This window comes from Strix aluco, chromosome Z (assembly GCF_031877795.1).
Source record: "Strix aluco isolate bStrAlu1 chromosome Z, bStrAlu1.hap1, whole genome shotgun sequence".
Lineage (NCBI taxonomy): Eukaryota > Metazoa > Chordata > Aves > Strigiformes > Strigidae > Strix > Strix aluco.
Window position 1 is genome coordinate 84,292,795 of NC_133971.1, and position 19,660 is coordinate 84,312,454.

At 39.5% G+C, this 19,660-nt stretch overlaps 1 protein-coding gene across 5 annotated transcripts in view; it reads left to right on the top strand.

Annotated features, from left to right (window-relative positions):
* The first annotated feature begins 252 nt into the window (after positions 1-252).
* GOLPH3 (golgi phosphoprotein 3) overlaps positions 253-19,660 on the top strand; it is a 35,915-nt gene continuing 16,507 nt past the window's right edge. The window contains exons 1-4 of one of the 5 annotated variants that reach the window (XM_074813492.1): positions 556-730; positions 2,031-2,266; positions 5,155-5,345; positions 5,437-5,524. In XM_074813492.1, the coding sequence (XP_074669593.1) occupies positions 5,272-5,345; positions 5,437-5,524 (162 nt within the window). In that variant the 5' untranslated portion in view covers positions 556-730; positions 2,031-2,266; positions 5,155-5,271. Of the gene's footprint in view, positions 731-2,030; positions 2,267-5,154; positions 5,346-5,436; positions 5,525-19,660 lie in introns of all 5 variants that reach the window. The other 4 variants (XM_074813491.1, XM_074813493.1, XM_074813494.1 and 1 more) reach the window with 4 other exon arrangements.

The following is a 19,660-nucleotide window of genomic DNA, read 5'->3' on the forward strand; positions in this document are numbered from 1 at the left end:
TTGTCAACAAGGCTCTTTTTAAGGAAAAAGACACCATTTATCTCAGAGAGCGCAGTACCCCGCCCCTGGGTTACGGCACGGCGGGCACCGGCCGGCCCCCTCCCGGCGCTCCTCACCGCCCCGGGTAACGGTCACTCGCCGCCACCAGCTGCCGCCGCGCCCCCGCCCCCCGGCGGGCCCCTCCCGCCCCCCGCCCGCCCGCCGCCCGCGGCCCTTTCCGGCGCCCCCCCCGCCCGGCGCTGCCACATCCTCCGCTGACATCAGCCCGCGCCGCCATATTGGAGGAGAACTGCCTCCGCCAGCGCGGCCGCCGCAGGGGGGGACGCCGGCCCCCGCTACCCCCGCCTCCCCCGCCGCGGCCGAGCCCTGCTCCCCATGACGCCTCTCGGCCGGCCGCTGCCCTGGTGCGGATAGGGCGGAAGCGGCTCCCGTCCCTTCTCCTCCCCCCGCCGCTGCCCGAGCTGTCGCCGAGCCCCTGTCCCCGCGGCGGGCCTCTGCCCTCCCGCCGCCTCCAGCCATGACTTCCCTGACCCAGCGCAGCTCCGGCCTGGTGCAGCGCCGGACCGAGGCCTCCCGCAGCGCCGCCGCCGACAAGGAGCGGGGAGCGGGGGGCGGCCCGGAGGATGAAGGCCGCCGGGACGAGTCCGGCGACGACGAGAAGGGCGACTCCAAGGAAACGCGGCTCACCCTCATGGAGGAGGTGCTGCTCCTGGGCCTCAAGGACCGTGAGGTGCGGCCGGGGCCGGGGCGGCGGGGCTGGGGCGGGCCGAGGTGAGGGGGCGCTGGGCGGGGGGTGGCTGAGGAGGCCCGGTGGTGCTGGGGGAGGGCCGCGGGAGCGGGGTGCCGGAGGGGACAGCGGCTGTTCGGGGCCTCGTGGAGGGCGTCGATGGGAAAGGGGGACTTAAGTGGTGCGAGGTTGTGGGTGGGATGGGGGCAAGGGCGCTGCTGGGTGGGTGGTGCTGGGGCTTCGGGGCAGAGGCGTTGCTGGGGTCGGGGGACTGTGATGTTGCTGGGGGTAGGGGCGCATGCTGGAACAGGCTCGGTGTTTCGGGGGAGGTGGGGAAGGTGCTTGGACTTTGGCGGGGGGGAAACGCGAGCCTGGCAGGGAGTGGGGATCGCCCTTTGGATGCGGAGTTCGCAGAGGGGCTGTCGTGTTTCTAGTAAGGAAGGCAGTGTAGGGCTTGGGGCAGGATGGGGACCTGGAGATGAGGGCCAGGGCCTCTAGTCAGCGTTGGTGGTTGACTTGGAGGCCTGGGTAAGTCTGTGATATTTATAGTCCCATGGCTCTAATGTGGGAGACTCATCTACTCCTATGTATTTTGCCAGACACAACTCTGTAGTACTTATGGGGTTCTCAGGTGCTTTAGAATGCTCAGCATGCCTTTCTACTAAGACTTTGTGGACTATTGCATGTGAAAAATGTCTTAAAACTGGGGGTGATACATATGACAAAAATGGGTCTGGATGAATAAGTGTTTCAAAATGAGGAAATGGCATTATTATGTAATTCCTTGTGTTTACTGAATTTATACCTTAAGTCTGTTTGTCATGATACTGTGAATAACAGTCATTGAGGAAGGTGTCCTTCTACCAGTGTGTTAGATTTTTGTTTCATTTGAAAGAGGCAATCAGTGTAAAAAGCATGCATACTGCAGAAGGCCAGTCCTATCGGGAAGACTGTTTGATGTGGTGTATGGTGACACGTAATACACCTTTGTTTTAGATATGAGTTATAATATGAATTAGATTAAGCAACCTGCTTTTTTTTCTAGTGGCAAGTAAATTAATGAAGTCAGTTCACTGATTTGGGTGGAAGTCTCTTAAAACTGTGTGTGTTCATGAGGACAGAATAATGGGGGAGAGAGGCTGATAAGTTATATGTTCTTTAACAGTGCATTGCATCTGAAAAATTTGCTGGTTGATAATGAATAGATTAAAGAGTAGTTTTCCTGGTTAACATAATTTTTTTAATGCATGTGGGTATATCTGTGTATATACCTGCTACAATAACATGTTTTATTTCTCTCTAGGATTGTGTATTTTAGGCCATATTCTTCTACTCCCATTTTTTCAGATGGACCTTGCCATGGTATCCTGATAAGCTCAATAAATATTCACGGTGATGTGCGCGTCCACCTGTTGAATTGAAGACTCACACATATGCGCGTTTCTCTTTCTATACACCTGAATAGTTGCTGGAAAGTAAGTTAGGTGTGTCAAGACAGATACCTGACAGGATTGCCTAGAAGGTCTTCTCTTGAAGGAGGTGGGATAAACTGGGTGATCTTTAAGCTCTTTTTTCCCCAATATTGTGTGCAAAATCCTTAGGCTGTAAAGATTTCAAGGTAGGAAGCGTTCTGTCTTCCTAGAAAGAATATATGGTGCAAATCTTCCTGGTATATCAAAAGTTAATAGTTGACATTGGGTCTGAAAATCCAGCTTTGCACTGGTGTGCATCAGAATTATAAATCATCCAACTTTGCTGGGTGCAGCAGTGGCTTACACTGCAGACAGTCTAATATTCCTTTGTATGGAAAAGGGAACTGAGTGATTACAGTGGCACGGATATCCATAACTCCCTTGGGATTTTGCAGTTGAGACATCAGACAAAAAGAGTGATAATGTCATCTCTAGGGTAGGGGGCAGAAACTGTAGCATACACTGTGAGCTTTGATAGATGTGTTTTTGGGTCTGCTTTTACCCTCTGTACAAGCTACACTATGTAAAATGCTTTGTCACAATTTTTTCCTTTTAAAACTGGAAATAAAACTATAGACTTATTTTTGAAGATGATTTTTTTGTTGTTGTTCTAATGATAAGTAAGCAAAACTTACCTACTTCATGCGTCTGGAAATGCTTTTTTACAAAGTTTTAACTTCCAGTAGAATTGATTTACCATTACATTTGTGTGAGACCTTCTCATGACAGCAAGCAGAGAAAAGCAATATAGGGGCTTAAAGTGTAATTGTGAAACTACACTAAATCTAAGGGAAAGGCAGAGGCAGGTGAGTGAGCTATAAGCGCAACTGAAAGCCAGTGAACTTAAAGCTGATAACATCCTTCCTGTTTATTCCAACAGGATAAAATAATTTAATGTTGAGTTTAAAATAAATAAAAAAACATATTAAAAAAGGAGTCTGAATTGGCTGAAGAACATGTTTCCCTAAAAACAGCTTCTCTCTCAGAAAAGTATATGATGCGATATATGAATTGATAACTTAGCTGTCAGCTTTCCGGATAATTATTTTTCTAAAGTTAAACACTGTTGAATATGGCTTAACACCATGTAAATTATATATAAAATGCCCCACATGTATGGACCTACCATTTATATTTTGTAAGTGTAGGTGACAGAGTCTTTACTCTTAGGAGAAGATTTTTCAGGATGATCCAGGCAGTGATGGATTGATGAATTCAATATTTCTAGGAGTCTGTTAGATATTTGTGTGAATCCTGCTTTCAGGATAGTGTGATGATTGTTAATAACCACAGCAAAACTTCTGAGTTGTTGCCTGGTTGTTGCTGCAGTTTGATTTCAGTGAGGGGAATGTCTGGCTGCCCTAAAACAAACACAGCATGCCTCAATCCCTTTCTTGATGCTTGAACAATTAACTGCATTCCCACGTGCTTCTAGGACATGGCCTTTTTTTTTTTTTTCCCGTTGAATTGTACTTGATGTATGTGTACTGGTTGCTCTTTTCCACCAATGGTTTGTCTTCCATTTGTCTCTTCTGTGTATACATAACTATTTCTGTATTTCAAGGTCAAGATAGGTTATAAGGGATATGTGCTGAAATACGTGCATACTTGCATAACATGACAGATGCGGTGTCCCTAGAGGAGCAGATAATATACTGGAACAGAATATGTTACTAGAACTCTTCAGGGAGTATCACAAGAACACCCACACTTATTTGGAAACCCTTCAGAAACATGGCTGGGAAAGGGACTTGTGTTCATCCATTTAGACTAGAGCAATAGGCCATTGCTGCAGGAATTAAAAAATACTCACTGAAATAACATACTTTGCTGTATTAGGTTAAAAATAGTATTGCAGTAGAATGGGTCAGAGCCACAGCAATAGTCAGGTTATTCTGTAGAACTACTGAAGCATCTGAGGATATCACTCCCCAAAGAAGGGAGTGGTAAATATTAAAAGTTAGTTTATTTAAAAACGGCAGCTAAAAGATGAGTACAGGCCAGTTTGTTCATTACAGCTCTTCCAGACATTTCGTAACTCAGTCCCATAGAAAACTGAGAGGTTGCTAGATGGCTGTGCTCTATAACTTTATTTTATTTAAGTTCAAGTTTTTTGTGCATGTAGGGGTGCTTTTATTTTTGGGTTTTTTTAGAGTTCTCTCTGAGTACACATTGGGAACCTATTCAAGTACAGAAATACACACAGCTGCCCCTAACTATACAGTGTGCCACAACTAAACAGATTGAAGCAGCTATAGAGACATGGCACCTACTAAGATTAAAATATTTATTTGATCTGTAACCAATTCCTTGTTTGCTGAAAGAAAACATAAAGCAAGCTGAAATAATCGTCATGTGCTGTGGTGTACTGCAAAGTAAATACTTCTGGTTTTATTTACTCTTTCTTTGGTGAAGACTAAAATGTCATTTGTGCTAGTGAAGTAATGTTAAATCACTTTCTTAGTTACAGAAATTATCTTGGATCTTTCCTACTCATGTTTGGCCCTCAGAAACTTCATTTATGGCTGAAGACTTAGTGTTGCAGCATAGCTTTTGTCCAAATAGTTCTTGCGAAGGTCTCCAACTTATGATACTTTTTGTGGTATTGAAATAAGTTGTTAGGGAGCCAGTTTGCCTGCTTCAGATACGCTGTTTTGTGTTGATCAGATTAGTGCTAAAATGTAGTTCCTTTATTCTTCTTACAAATACAAGTGTCGGGATTTGTTACTGACTTTTTTATTTTAATCCTAAAGAGATTTTTCTGAAAAGTGAAATAGGAATTTTGTAAACATTCAATATGTGAGTGGCATTTTCCCTGATGTTAAGATTTGGTTTTGTGAAATTCATATTATGATGCCAAAGTCCTGGTTTTTTTGCCTGTGTAACAAATGAAAAGTCTTCTTCATATCTTTTTAGTCTTTTTTTTTTTTTTTTTTCCCCCACTCATAAAAAAAGTTTCAACAACAGCCTGAATGTCAACTCAAAAGCTCCCAAGTTTTGCTGGAAAATTTCTGAGACAAATGAGTGAAACATGAAGAGGCGTCTACTGGGAATTCGCATTTCAATTGAAGAATGATGTATGAATGTGTTGAAACCTTGACAAAGACGTGCTTCTTCTCAAATGTTCTGGGCCTAATAACAACAAAGTGTGTAATGTCTGTGGTGAAAAATCCTTTCTTTCATAGTTGCATACCTTTTTAGTTCTTTTTTTACTTCATGTCCATACATAACTTACAGGCTAGGAGAAGACAGGAGGTGTGGGATGAGGAGTACCCCAATTCTGTGTGCTACAAGATGCAGTGAAGTGCCTCTTTGCTGTGCTGCTGTGAGTAAATCCTGCTTCTGACCTCTTCAGAGGACACACTGATTTGGAAGTAGCATTTTGGACACAAGTTGACTTTATGTGTTGAAATGGTGTCTATATTTCATGGTTCTGCATGCAGATAGTGTGGTTGTCCCTGCTCTTACAGCATAGCTAATCTGTAATCTACATTATTTATTCATGGATAACTTCAAGTGTAGTGTAGTCCTTTCTTTTATGTCAAGCTGCTAGTGTAGGGGAAAGACAAAAACATTGTCAAAGCTTTTCTAGTGATACTTCTCAGTTTTTCCAAGTGCTCTTAAACAAATCTGTAATTCTAAAGTGCTCTTAAAAAACCAAAGATTTAACTCTTCTTCCTCTCCCTATAGCAGGCTGTTTTTATTTAAAAATTTGCATACATTATATATAAGAAAGTATTGCTGTTAATTGCTAGAAGGGAGATAATCATGGAACTGAAAACTTATATTTGATATTAAAGAAAAAGTGGTATTGTTTCAGGTGTTTATTGATCCTAAAGTAGTTCAAGTACTGCAGCATTTATCTTAATTAGTTAATTAATTTATCTCAATTAAACTTCAAGTAACGGGCCTTCTCTGCAAGGGTAAATTGACCAGGCTAAGTGTTGCAGACACTTCACATTCAGGAATTACTTTCTTACTCACAGAGCAAATAATTACTATAGCACATAGTCACTTCTGTGTTGCATTACTGGGGGAAGGGGGAAGCTAGTCTGGAGTAAATGTGTGGCTTGGTTTCCTCTGCATAGACAGCACTCTCAATCTGTTTTCTCATAACTTTTAGTAAAGAAAGAAAAAATACTGCTAAATGTATAGCGTGCCACTTTTAACTGGTTTTTTTTTTTTTGCCAGCTTGCAAACAGGTCTTAGATCAATTTCAATAATTTCTTTTCTTTCAGAAATATTAATAAAATGTTACTGCAGAATGAATTCACATACACTTTTCAGGCATAAAAATTACAAGCTTACATGTAAAAAATAGTGCATGACTGTTCTTTTCCTCTAAGTGCGCTGTAGGTAAGCCTGGATGAGTGGGAGCACAAAGGTGTGTGGTACTATGACTAAGCTGTTAGTCTGAGTGCAAACCAGTATTATGCATGCCAAATCTTCCCCACCTCACCCAGTTATCTTACACTAGACTATTGCATTTCAAGCCGGTTTTTAGTATTTTTGTTGGACCGTTAATAAAATTGTATGCCTTGTAGGCTAGATCTTTAAAATTGGAGAGGTGTTACACTTTTGGCTCTTTATTATTTATGTATGTTACAGAATTTATTCATCACACTGGGAAATCAGTCTGTTGGGCTTTTTGCTTGTCTTTCAGTTGCAGATATTCTTTTAAGCACTTGTAAACTGCTTATCGCTGTACACTTTCTAGTCATCTGTCTTTATGGTCTTAATAGATAGCATTATGTGGCTGTATTATTTGCAGAGTCCTTAACTGCCAGGCTAGGTGTCTTTTGTACATGGGCTGTACCATGAGGTTTCTATTTAGGCAGTCATTCTTGTAGAGCACAGCGTATTGCACTTCCATATTTTACTTCAGTAGAAACTTGATTTTACTTTGGCATTTCCACTTTCGTCAGCCTCTACCACAAGAGAAGCATTCCGTACATATTAGGTTGCCATTTCAGTATGTCTTCTGCATTGCACAGTGGAGGAGGCAGGTATAATATTTATTGGCTAGATTGAGGTAAATGCTAGATAGATGTTCAATCCATACTAATCATTTAAGAAGCGCTAATTTCAACTACTTTGCCGGTGCTGGATATTTAAACGTGACTTCTGCTTTAGCAGTATCTGCAGCCTGTGGATGAGATTCAGTTTACAGTTAGTACATGTTAAGTACTAATGGAAGAACTTGTTCCTTCTAATGCAAGAACAGTGCAATGAGTGGAATTCTTTTATGTCATAATGAAAATGTTGACATGGCATTATTATGTTTCTTGAAAATTGTTTGCACCTGGGTAAGTGAAACAAGTGAGAGACCTGTTCTGAAAAGAACAAACTGATAAGAAAACTAGGGGAAGTTTAGTAAAAGAAGAGAGGAATATCTATCCCTTATGTACATTTGTTTTAAACACACAAGACATGACTGGAAATCCATCCACATTAATGATTGGATGCAAATCCCTCCAAATGAAACATAGTACAGCTCCCCAGTTTGAAATAACACAGTGCTTTACATAGTGATTTAAATTGTGACCACTGTAGGAGAAAAGGTAAAAGAGAGGGATAGCTGTTGTATTTGGGGGCAGATACAGTATATTTATAAACCTCGAGGAGGGAATTGTAGTTTTAATGTAGCCTAGTTTGTCAGAGTTAGTGAAACTTCCACCTGTTACTTAGCCAGTATTAGTCCTGTTTTGTCTGTATTAGAAGGACATACCAGATTTAGGTTTTTCTTACTGTTTTTAAGAGAAGTGTACTGGACCTGACCGGGGTAGAGTTAATTTTCTTCGTAGCAGCCAGTATGGTGCTATGTTTTCAATTTTTGACCAAAACAGTGTTGATGACACAAAAGAGTGTTGGTAACACACTCATGTTTTATCTGTTGCTGAACAGTGTGTGCACACCATCAAGGGCACCTCCATTTCTCACACTGCTCACCCCACAGTGAGTAGGTTGGGGTGTGCAAGAGGCAGGAAGAGGGGGACGGCCGGGACAGCTGACCCTAGCTGACCAGAGGGATATCCCATGCTGTATAGTGTCATGGTCAGCAATAAAAAAGAAGGGGAGGGAGGGGGTGTGTGGGTGGTCATTGCTTGGGACTGGCTGGGCATCAATCTGATTATGGGAGGTGATGAGTGAGTGTTTTGTATCACTTTGTTTTTTCACTTTTGCTTATTTTCTCCCCCCATCCTGCTTGGGGGGATTTGGGGAGTGGTTATGTGGGATTTAGCTGCCAGTCATGGTCAGCCCACAACTAGCAGACACTAAATGTGTGCAAGGTTTATGTTGTAAGCTTCTGGTTGTTAGATCTAGGCAGGATGCGAGCTGTTTTTCTGATCCTGCTGTATTTACTGTGGGAAGACTTGTTTTTTTGAGTGAAATATCTGATGTAGAGGATTTCAGCACCAGTTCTTACTAAACATTTCTTTCAAATAAATGTCAGATTTTATGCTCAGTGACAATAGCTGGTAATGTAGAAATCAATTTGCAGGTTATGGAATAAATTAATTACATCTTTATTTTGCACCAAGTATGGAGAATAGAGATTGGACCCCGATGAAAGGTGGCTTTGCAAGAGCCGTGCAAATATTTGCAGTCATTATCTTCATGTGGCTACACTTAATGATGCTGAAAGTTAGGCTTTTAAGTTTGCCTTTTCATTCCTAAATGAACAGTCAGACTCCTAAGTGTTGATTTGTTCAGGGGTCTTGTAGGGTTCGACAGTGTGCTTGTGTTAGTTGCTTCCTCTTCAGCAAAATTGGTTTTTTATTACCTTGATTTTAATGAAGAGATGTGTCTACGTAATGTATAGCTGTGTACTTGCTTGAAAAGCCGGGCAATAGCATTTGGCTTTAGTGCTTTCAGTAGTCAACAGCGGTTGCTCTTTGTTATTTATTCTTAAATACAGCAGCAGGTTAATCAAATACCTGATAAGTTTCTTGTCAGTGATACTATGCTTTGTAGAATATGTGTGCGTGCTTTTCTAAAGTGTTTCTAGTGTTTGGCTGTCAGAACACGTCAGAGATTTTCCTCACTAACTTATCTTCTGTTTATAACTAGACTACAATTTACGTTCAAGTAAAATGGCTAATGATTTCAGTTGAATCAAAAGAAGAAATAATCAAGAGGGACTGCAGTCAGACATCAAAGTCCTCACATTGTAGTATTCCAATAATAAACACTTCCGTGCTTTTGAAAAGTTCCGTAGGTCAGGATGTAGCATTAGATGTTCCTGCAACCTTCTGGATTGAGAAGGTTATGGTTTGCTTGAAAGGTAAGATTGGCAGCAAAGAGCTAGCTAGGTATAGGTTGGCATAGACCCTTAGTCTAGTGTGAAGAGGAGGAAGAGGAATCCAGTTTATTTTAATTGCAAATGATTTGAAGTTTGACTATTTTCCCTTTGACACATGAGAAAATCCAGAGTATTCCTCTAGCAGGTATTTTACTTGAGTATCTTGAATATTCACAAGTTCTGGGCATGTTGTTTCATCTTTTTATTACTATTTTTGAGGGATGACTAGTAAAAGGGATGAATGTCTCATAACATTATTTTGTCTTTAGAAGTGCTTTTTTTTCCCCCAGTTATGTAGATAGAAAGAACTATAGTTCTTTTACTGGATCTGAAATTCCTTTGTACCCATTTAAGAGCTACCTGAAAAATTATCTCAGTTTTGGTTATTACATATACTGTATAATATATAAAGCAGCCTTCTCTGAATGCATTCCTGTCAGGTGAAGCTGGGTCATGTCTTTAACCAAATATGTCTTAAACCAGATTGTACCAAATCTGTAGAAGCAGTGAAAATCAAAATCTGACAGACAGTAGATGTGAAAACAATTTTATAAGTAAAATGGAGGGTTTGTCTTTTTATAATTTTTTAGATAATCATAAATTTTATTGAATCTTGCTGCTGTCAGAACCAAAAATCAGTTTTGCATTTCAGAGTTGCTTGTTCTCTTAAAACCTAAACATGAGAAAAAAATTTTGAGCATGTTCTCAGCTTACCATCATTCTTGTATTCCAGAACTGTTTGTCTTACAGGTCTATAAAGGAAGGAAGAGCTTGAAACTATTATTCAAGAGTTATTTAAGCAAGACCCTAACCCTGAACATTGTATTTTCAGCTCAGTGTGAATAAGTTGGGGTAAAAGCACGTGGTTCCTTGCCAAAGGAAATTGATTTAGGTCTTGCCAGAGAACGCTGACACACAAGCTGAATTTGGTTTTGTGTTTTAATCTGGCATTGTGCAGTACTGTAGTGTCATGGAGTATAAGATTTTCTTAGAGGTAATAAATTGATAGCTGTTAGACTTAATAAATTGATACATCTGTATTGAATGTATATGAGAAAGTAACAGAGAATCTCTAGGTCATTAAAGGACATGCTTGATCTGACCATGTCAACTTTTCTTGTTTGGGACTTACTCACTGTCAGCCAGAGTTTATGTGCTGTGGTTACGCTCATCTTTGGGTAGATTAAATTGCAATAACCTGCAATGGAAGGAAAAGAATAGATATTTTTGATCCCCTGAAAGTGAAAATGGATGAATTAATAAGATACTTGTGGTGAGAGCAGCCTGATTTTTACCTTGAGGATTCAAATAATTTTGGACATTCCAGCCTTTGATGCATGTTGCAATGAAGCTTTTCCTTTTTTCTCCTTTTCCATCATTGTTTCCTACTGTTTGCATTTTCCCCCAGCTTCTTACAAGTATGTTTAGTTAGGCTGGTAAAAAGACTTTTAATTGGCTCTTGATGGAGTTTAAGGTGCTTTACATGTTTACAGTCTGTCTAAGGTTACTGAAGCTGAATCAGAGCTTTACAGAAATCTGTATAAGGACCTAGTTGAGGAGGAACAAATGCTGGCTGGCTGCACAAGAGGATCTAGAGCTTCAAATTATCAGAATAAAAATACAGTTCTAGTATTGACGAGCTTTTCTATTTGTTATTGAGAACTTGGAAGAGTTTGTGGATTTTTTTTTTTTTAATTTTGTGTTTGTTTTTACAGGACACATTTGCTTATTTTTATGTTGCGAAGCTTCTTGGAACAGTGTGCTGGAAGAAAAAACTTAATAAATGTTTTATATTAGAAACAAGGTACACTTTTAAAGAGTTTCCTGCTCTGAAAAAGGATGTTGAAGTTTTAGGTTTGACTCAAGAAGTCAGGTATCAGATTTGTTGGAAAAATATTTTATAAAATAGGCTCAATATTAAATTAAGCATATATAGCATCAATCTTGCTGACTTCTACGCCCTTCAAGAGATTCAGAAATTGTATTAGTTGTTCCTTATAGAGTGATGATATTCCTAGACAAAATACTAACTTTTAAGGGTTTTTCATATTACTGACTTTCCTCTGCCTGAGACTTCTGCTTATAGTTACATTATTACAAAGAAGAGATTTAGTTTCCTGCAACAATAGCAGGCAATTTTTCTTTTTTTCTAATCAGCAATTTTACTTTCAGCTAAAAGGATAAGAACCACAGAATCATGTGCAGGTGTCAGAAGCTGATGTTCGCTTATTCTTCTTTGTCCTCTCCTGCTGCTGTCTGCTGGTATCTCCATTTAATTATATGACTTTACGTGAATATCCAAGAGGAAGTAGTGTTTCTGTTGTAAAAGAATACTGATCATAGATGCCTTTGAAATTCATAAAAAGAAGCTTTCGGGTCAACAGAAAGGATTGAAATTCTATGTGAAAACATAATTTATAATAAACCAGGTACTTTCATTATCCTTTCTATACACATACTGCTTATATTTTGTGTTTTACTTATTTGGATTGGGAGCAGCTTTAAGGAGATGTGTTGCAGAATTTCTTCAGGTGATTCCAACTGCTTTCAAAAATTCAATGTAATATTAGTAATTGTAGAGAGACTACGTAAAGGAGACAGTTTATTAAGATGGTTCTTGTCTTCTGGGGGAATATGATAGCCCTATGCTTCTCAGGCTGATACTACTCTTCATTAAAGTCAAAGTACTTAAAAACAGTGTTTGTCATCAACAGTCATAGCTGTGAGGCAGATTAAAGTTGTAAAGTTACTTGCAACAGATTGTTATGTTGGAGATAGGATGCAAGAGGAAGGAAGCAGCCATCTTTGCGTGAGAACTGTGGCAGATCAAAGTTCCTACTAACTTTTAACCTGCTGCAGTGCACCTGGACAGTGTATGCTGTTATTCCTTTCTGCTCTGCCCTCCCCTGCTGTCTTTCTGTAGATCCCAAAATTACTACTTCAGAGAGGAACTCCTTGACTAAAAAAGTGAAAGTTCTGTCACAATTGTGATTAAGTCCATTATTAAATACAACTCACCAAAGCCCATATTTCGACATAAATTGTCTCTGCCTGTCTTTTGCAGTAGGTTTCAAATGGGTGATAGATGATGATCTTGGATTATTATGTTCTGTCTGTGCTTTGTGCTGGCTAATAATAGGCTAGTAGGCACCTCTGAAAGAACTTGCTATTGCTTCAGAGAATAGGAAAGAGATGCTATTGCTGTCCTGTCAGATTTAAATAATATAATTTCAAATTTATGATGATCGGGTAATCATTGCTGAGGTGCAAAACGGGGACCTGAAGCTAGTGATGAATATACTGCATGATACCTTAAGCTTTAAGCATTTTAGATTTTTCTGAGCAGATTGTGCTCATGAATGGCTTCAGTACAGGTAGCCCAATAATGTATGGCTTTTTATTTTTTCTTTTTTCTTTTTTTTTCCCCCAGCTCTTTATCCTAAAGACTAACTGAGTAGTTCTAGCCGTTACTATTCAGGTTGTGAAAACTATTCAGGTTTTGAAAGCAGTTTGTCCACTGAAGTGTGGGTTGTCCCTGAAGGGGATGCTCTTGCCTTTTGCTGTCTGTCCCAGCCGTGTTCCTTCCCTTTCCCGTGCTGTCTCTGAAATTTGTTCACCTGCTTGGTGAATCAGTATAGAGACCGACCATTAGCTTTCAGACAGATCAGTTTCACATCTAACTCATTACACAATGCTACTTTAGGCTCCAGGGAGAGAACAGCTCAAGGGAGAGAACAGCAACATGCTTCAATGGGGTGAAAAAACAGATACTTCGTCTTTAGCAGCAGTTCAGGCTTCGGGCTGCATTCTTGGGTTTAGTCCTCAAATGGCTAAAAATGGAGACGTGGGGGAGGATGTACCTTCTCCAGTTACATGGTTTTGTGTTAGGTTAAAATAAGATGCTGTGACATTGATTTGAAAGGTCAGTAAAACCGAAATTAATTTCTTGAAGGAAAAATAATTGAAATGGTGTGCAGAAAGTAGTGGTTCAAAAGAGATGCTTGTGCTGGGAAAGTAATTAAACACTGGGATGTCATTTTTTCCTTGGTTTCTTTTCCTGCTTTTTTCCCCCCGGTGTTTCGCTCTGCCACTTTCAGGTATCTTAAAGTTATGTACATACAAAACATGATTCTCGTTCTCAGTATTGAGATAACTACTCAAAGTGAGCATGCAGGTGTATCCTCCTTTCATGACAACGCTGTGTAAATGTTAGAAGTAGGCTTTTTTCAAATTGTGCAATGCAGCATGAAAAGCAGCCCCACACATACAACTCGTACTAGCAGACTACTCAGTTTGCTTTGCCCAATCCTATAAATGACCTAAAGTGACTTTCAAAGTGTTCTTTTTTCCAAGCTCCACACTTGCTTTATTTAGTCCATCTCAGGCTATACATCTTTTGACAACTGTTTCTTCTTATTCTCATGTTAATAGTAGAACTGAACCTTGTATGTTTTACAGGTCTCCAAGCTGTATTTTTATTGTGTTGGCACATAATTTGGTGAGGGTGACTAATTGGACCTGCATATAATCATCCTCAGTAACTTCCTGTGATGCCAGCAAGCACCGAATATTTTCCAGTATGTTTGTCATCTGTGATTTCTGAGAACATACCATAAAAATAGTCTGCCGCGTATTGGAAAGAATAGATGGCAAGGAAAAAACCCTTGTTTGGGAAAGTTAGACACTTGTTTGTATATAAACAAAACAATAGTTTTATGTCTCAGAGCTTTTATATTTCTACCACCAGTATTTGAATGCCATCCATGTAGAAGTAATAAAAGTAATGGCAAACTCTAGCAGAGTTTAGGAAGTCTTAATTTTTCTATCTTTCAGCATCAGCGTTGAGCTGGTAGAAATATTTCCTCTGAAATATCTTCTAATGGAAAGCCGGCTACCTGTAAATTCAGAATTTACTGTTTGCTGAAATGAGAGATTTCTTTAACCTAGATTGTGTCTGCTAGCTGAGAAACTCTTAAGTTACATGTTTCATGTCTTCTGGATATGCTGTCATATATTTCCTCAGAGGCTAGGACTTCCAAACTCCTCAGGAGCTGAAATTGTTGTTTATCTTGGCTTTCTGTTACTTTCCAAGTTGGCCAGCTCCTGTTCTGATGGGGCTAATGGCTGGAAAGGATTAAAACAATTTTATTCCTGATGTGTCTTCATGAATTTTCAGAAATTGCATTCTTTACTAAATTTTGAAGTCTCTTTGTGTCTTTCATAAAAGAAGAATTTGGAATTTCCTGAGAACAGGAATTCAGGGCTTTGGGTAGCTCTAGTGAGAACGTCTCTCTTTCAGAAAGTTCCCCTTTAATTGTTTGGTTTCCGTTTGGTTACCATAGATCTGTTTTGCTTTTAAGTAGAGGGTGCTAGGTGAGGGTTTAAGGAGTACTGTTACATCTGAATGTAAAATTAAAAGGCTTTTAGTAAGAGAAGTATAGACAGGGCAGAGTTACATGCATTATTCCAGGGAAGCTCTGCTGTTGTGGTTCTTCATAAATGTGAATTGAGTCTGAGTCAGGGCCAAAACTTTGACCTAACACTGACCTCTAATACTGAATATGAGTCTTTGTGGATCTGAGGATGGGATTGAGGGGCCTGTTGTTGCTAAAATTAAGAAAGATCTTATTTTTTGGTGAAGAAGCTGTTGTAACCCTCAGTTATCTTCACAGACTATTGCATGGCTTTATGATGCTTTTTTAAAAGATTTATAAAGCTGATTTCCATTTGCCGTGGCTATGTGGTCTGCAGTAGCTGCAATATGTGGTCTGTAATCAGTAATAGCTTGCGACTCACTGCGTTAGACCAGGAAATGCATTGGCAGCTACAGTCTATGTTGTGCTGTACAACATTCTGTAAACAGGTGACCTTAACCGAGTACGTTAAACACATAATTCTTTTTTTCTTGCCATGTGTGTATCTTGAAGCTGCAGGCTTGGAACTCTGCAAACACTTTTATATTTTCCTTTCTTTTGAATCTGAGAGATTTTCATGGACTTTTCACTTTTCCTCACTCTTTTCTGGTCAGTGCTAGGTATAATGGAATTGCTGCTCTCCATGTTCTGAGTTAACTGAAGAGTTGGAGAGAGAATGTGTATTTCTGTAGTAGGAAGAGATTTTTAATAGCTCTTAATGCATTAAACAGAGTATTCCAAGTAAAGGATTACCTGGTCTTGCGTGAGTCTTTTGTACTCAATTTTATGATGGAATTATTTTTTTTTTTTAAACTTCACTCTCTAATCCATTAAAGATTACTTTCTGTCAATATTTTGAGGTAATGTCTATAAATGTAAAATGTTATCTGCAATTTAATTGCAGTTTTTGCACTGTTACTGCTGGGTGGCTTTAATTTGCACTTGGGAAACAGAAGATATTGAAGTATGTTTGGGTGGGGTCTTTGGTGGCTTTGTTGTTGTTTGGGGGGGCTTTTTTTGTTTTAAATAGAGATAGTTTTAACAGTTGCCTGGAAGCCAAGTAGAGCAGTGTAATAGGTAACTGAATGACTGCTCCATGAAGGTTGGCCATTTTGTGTTTAACTGAAATGTTTTTGAAGTTCCATGCAAGTTCTTAAAGCAGGATCAATTATGTAGAGATTACTAATGTACTTGGCACAGATCTGTGCCAGATACCTTCAGACACATTTGGTGACATTAGTCTTCTCATTCTGATTTTTCACATACTTAGTAAATCATAGTGGTCATTACTGCAGTGCCTTTTTGGATCAGAGATGGAGAAAGCGTTGTCTTATCTGTCATTTGTAAAAATGTTTTTTAAAATATAATCTTTGAATTACAAAATCTCTCGAGTAATTTATGGATTTTAAATATCCAGAAATTTAAATTTTGAGTGTCTTAAAAAATTGGAAATCAATGTGTTTTGTAGAATTGTACTTTAATACTTCTGCAACAGCTCCTATTCTGTAATACTTAGTACTGAGTGCTTCAACAAAATATTTGGGTAGCCACCAAATTCAGAATGCTATAGTACTGTCAGAGCTAATGTGTACATGTTTTGTGTATAGTTTGTCCATCAAGCCATGCTTTATCATAGCATAAACAGATGATTCTGTTAGGTTTTTCACAGTTGGGGTGATAATTTTTGAGCTGCTGAATGGCATTATTTCTTTGTCTATGCAGGTGTTCTCATAATTTCTAGCAATCCTTATAAACACTTTTTTGCAAGTCGTAGGACCCTGTTCCATTTTAAGCATAGCTTTATGAAGTTTGAGAGTCGAGGATCTTGGAGGCAAACTGGGAAAGGACGTAGGAAATGATGTAAGTTAAAGTTTTAAGGGATATTGGTAGAATGTTTCCTCCCAGGGTCTCTTCCCTGATCCTTCTTTCCCTGTGGCATACGCTATGAACCCTGCCTTCTGTTGCACTCTGCGTGTCAACATCTGTAGGAGACTGGGTACTGGTGTATGTTTACACTGCTTTGTATGTGGATCTGAGCTGGCGTATTCCTACAGTAAGTGGGCAGAACCTGCAAGAGCTTGTGCTTTGCTCTTTGCTCAGCAGAGCTAGACCCGGCATATCAGTAGGGATTACTTGTTTGTATGTCTGCTAATTATCATGTGGCTTTGTCCCTCTCTTGGAGCAGAGACAAGAATAAGATGGCTGCTCACCATATATAGTGTAAATACTTTGCTGTCTTGTCTGCACCGTCTGTGTGAACATATGTAAGGAAATCCGTGAGGTCACAGAAATTCAGATCTTTATAAACCTGGAATTCATAAGTTAATGTATTACATGTCACAGTAAGATGAGATGGGGAGGGAGCCCAGTGTAAGTGAGAGGGTGTCACAGTTCAGTGATGGGGAAGTGCAGCTAAAGAGGCAGGTAAGAGCACAGACTGGAAGATAAGGTAGGTTGGGTAACAGCAAGGCACAGGGCTGTCGTTAGGAGGTGGACTGTTTAATAAGTGAGAGTTTCAAGTGGATAATGGCTAACTGAACAGGAGGACCTGTGTGAGCTGGAAATTGTGTAAGGGGGATGAGAAGAGGAGAAAGCAAATAAACATAAACACTGCAGGAGGTGGTGGGAGAGAAATGGCCTAATGAACATGGATTTTGGATAACTTACTCTTTAAGCAGAAGGAATAGCTCTGTGCTTTACCATACCTGGGTGGAAAGTCTGAGCTTCAAAGTTAATATGGTAACAAGTTTCTGTTATAAACTTTATTCTAATTTCCCTTTATGCTTGTCTAGCAAAACGAATTTTTTACCTGAAAATTTCTAGGTCAGCTCTGACAAAAAATGCTTTTGCACTGTGTTGTGTAAATAAACATGACCATTGTAAGCATTCTTTTGATCTTTGAATCGACATAGATTTAAAATTGTCTTGCAAGCTATTCATAGCTTAAAGTGCTATTCTATTGTGATTGCTGTCAGATAAAAATAATTCCCTGTCTTGTAAGACTTTTTTTTTTTTCTTCCCCCTGCTGCTTAGCAACTTTAATGAAATAAGTATTTCATTGAGTTAGGATGTTTATAAAACTATGAAAGACTTGTAGGAAGACAGATAGAGTAAAAATACTTGATGTTGTATTTGTGAGAATACTAGTGCTGTTTAAGAGCATTAAATAGTGGAATGACTTACATCTATAAATAGTGGTCTTTGATCTTCAATCCAAGGACTTTGAGACTGTTAGGTATTTGGAATAACAGTGAGAACAGTGCTAAAAGGTCAAACCAAATCCCTATCTTGTTCCATAACCTGTAATGAGCAATGGCCAGGCAACATTCAGGGAATGGGTGAGCACAGAATGATGAAGACTCCTCCAGCATACACCAACTTCAACTGGATGCGAGCTTGGTTTATAGATCCCTTGCTGTCTGTCAAACTTCATTATCAATCTCCTATGAATTTAACTCATTTTTTAAAGAAATCTTTAAAAACTTTTGCCTTCCTGTAAAAACAGCTGAATAGAAACATAAAAAAGAAGTTGGCCTTTGACTCTTCCAACCTGTGAGCTAGCTTCATTTACCACCTTTTAGTCATTTTCTCTGGAAAATGAAAAAATAATTGTTTCCTGTGCAAGTCGTACATCACTCTATATTGCTATTTTCCCTCTCCGTATATTATTATTCTCTCTACCCCTTTCACTTCTCTTTTCTTCACTGTCCATCTATAGCCTCTTTAAAATAGGCAGTAGTTCTGTAATGCTGAGCATTATTGTTTCTCTTTTGTGCACCTGTTTCTAGTTATGCTCTATGCCATTTAAAGTAGGTGTCAAGAAGCTGTTTGCAATGTCAGAGACAAAATGTCTGCTTCTACTCATTTTCAGTTACACCAGGAAGTTTGAGTTAATTTAAAGGATGATTAAGTTAAACTGTTGTGTGCTAAACTGACCTTCAGTGAAGGTTCCTCCAGTTGTCTGAGGTCTTTGCAGTAAGTGCCAAAAACAATCAGTCTGTCTGCCTGAACTGTCTGGAAGGATCAGTTTAATGGATTGAAAAATGTACAGGATGACACTGACTCTTTTAAAATATCTCCTTCCTCACTTTGTTAATAGCAGTATAATCTCTGTATTGAAATATGATGTTCCTTCTCTAGTGGATCACCTGCAAACTCTGAACCTTGGGGGGGGTTGGGGGGGGGGGAAGGTGGTGATGCAGTATACATTCTCGTGACTTTGATGGCATCTAAGAGCAAGCAGTTCCATTTATGAAGAATATACTCATTTTGAGCTGCCTTTCAGGATCACTTGATTAAAAAATGTTGGATGGTTGTGCAGTCTCCATCCTTGGCAGTTTTCAAGACTTGCCTGAATAGAACTCTGACCAACTTAATCTGACTTCATAGCTGAACCTGCTTTCAGCAGGAGGTTGGACTTAAAGAACTGCTGTGGTCCCTTCCAACCTGAATTATTCTACAATTCTGTATTTCTCTGCAACCCACAGCCTGTGATCATATATGTTGAACAACTGCTGGAGCAGAGGAGTTTACATCTGGTAATTGTTGCCAGGAGCAGTGTAGTTAACATCACTTCACTGAAAAATAGTAATTTTAAAAAATAAATGCAATTTTCATTACTAAACAAAAGGGGGAAGAAAAATTAGTGCTTTAATTGTTTGCATGATAATATGAAACTTCTTGTGAGTAGAAAGAAGTGTGCATTTATTGTGCCACAGCTGTAAGTTTGTGCAGTAGATTTTTA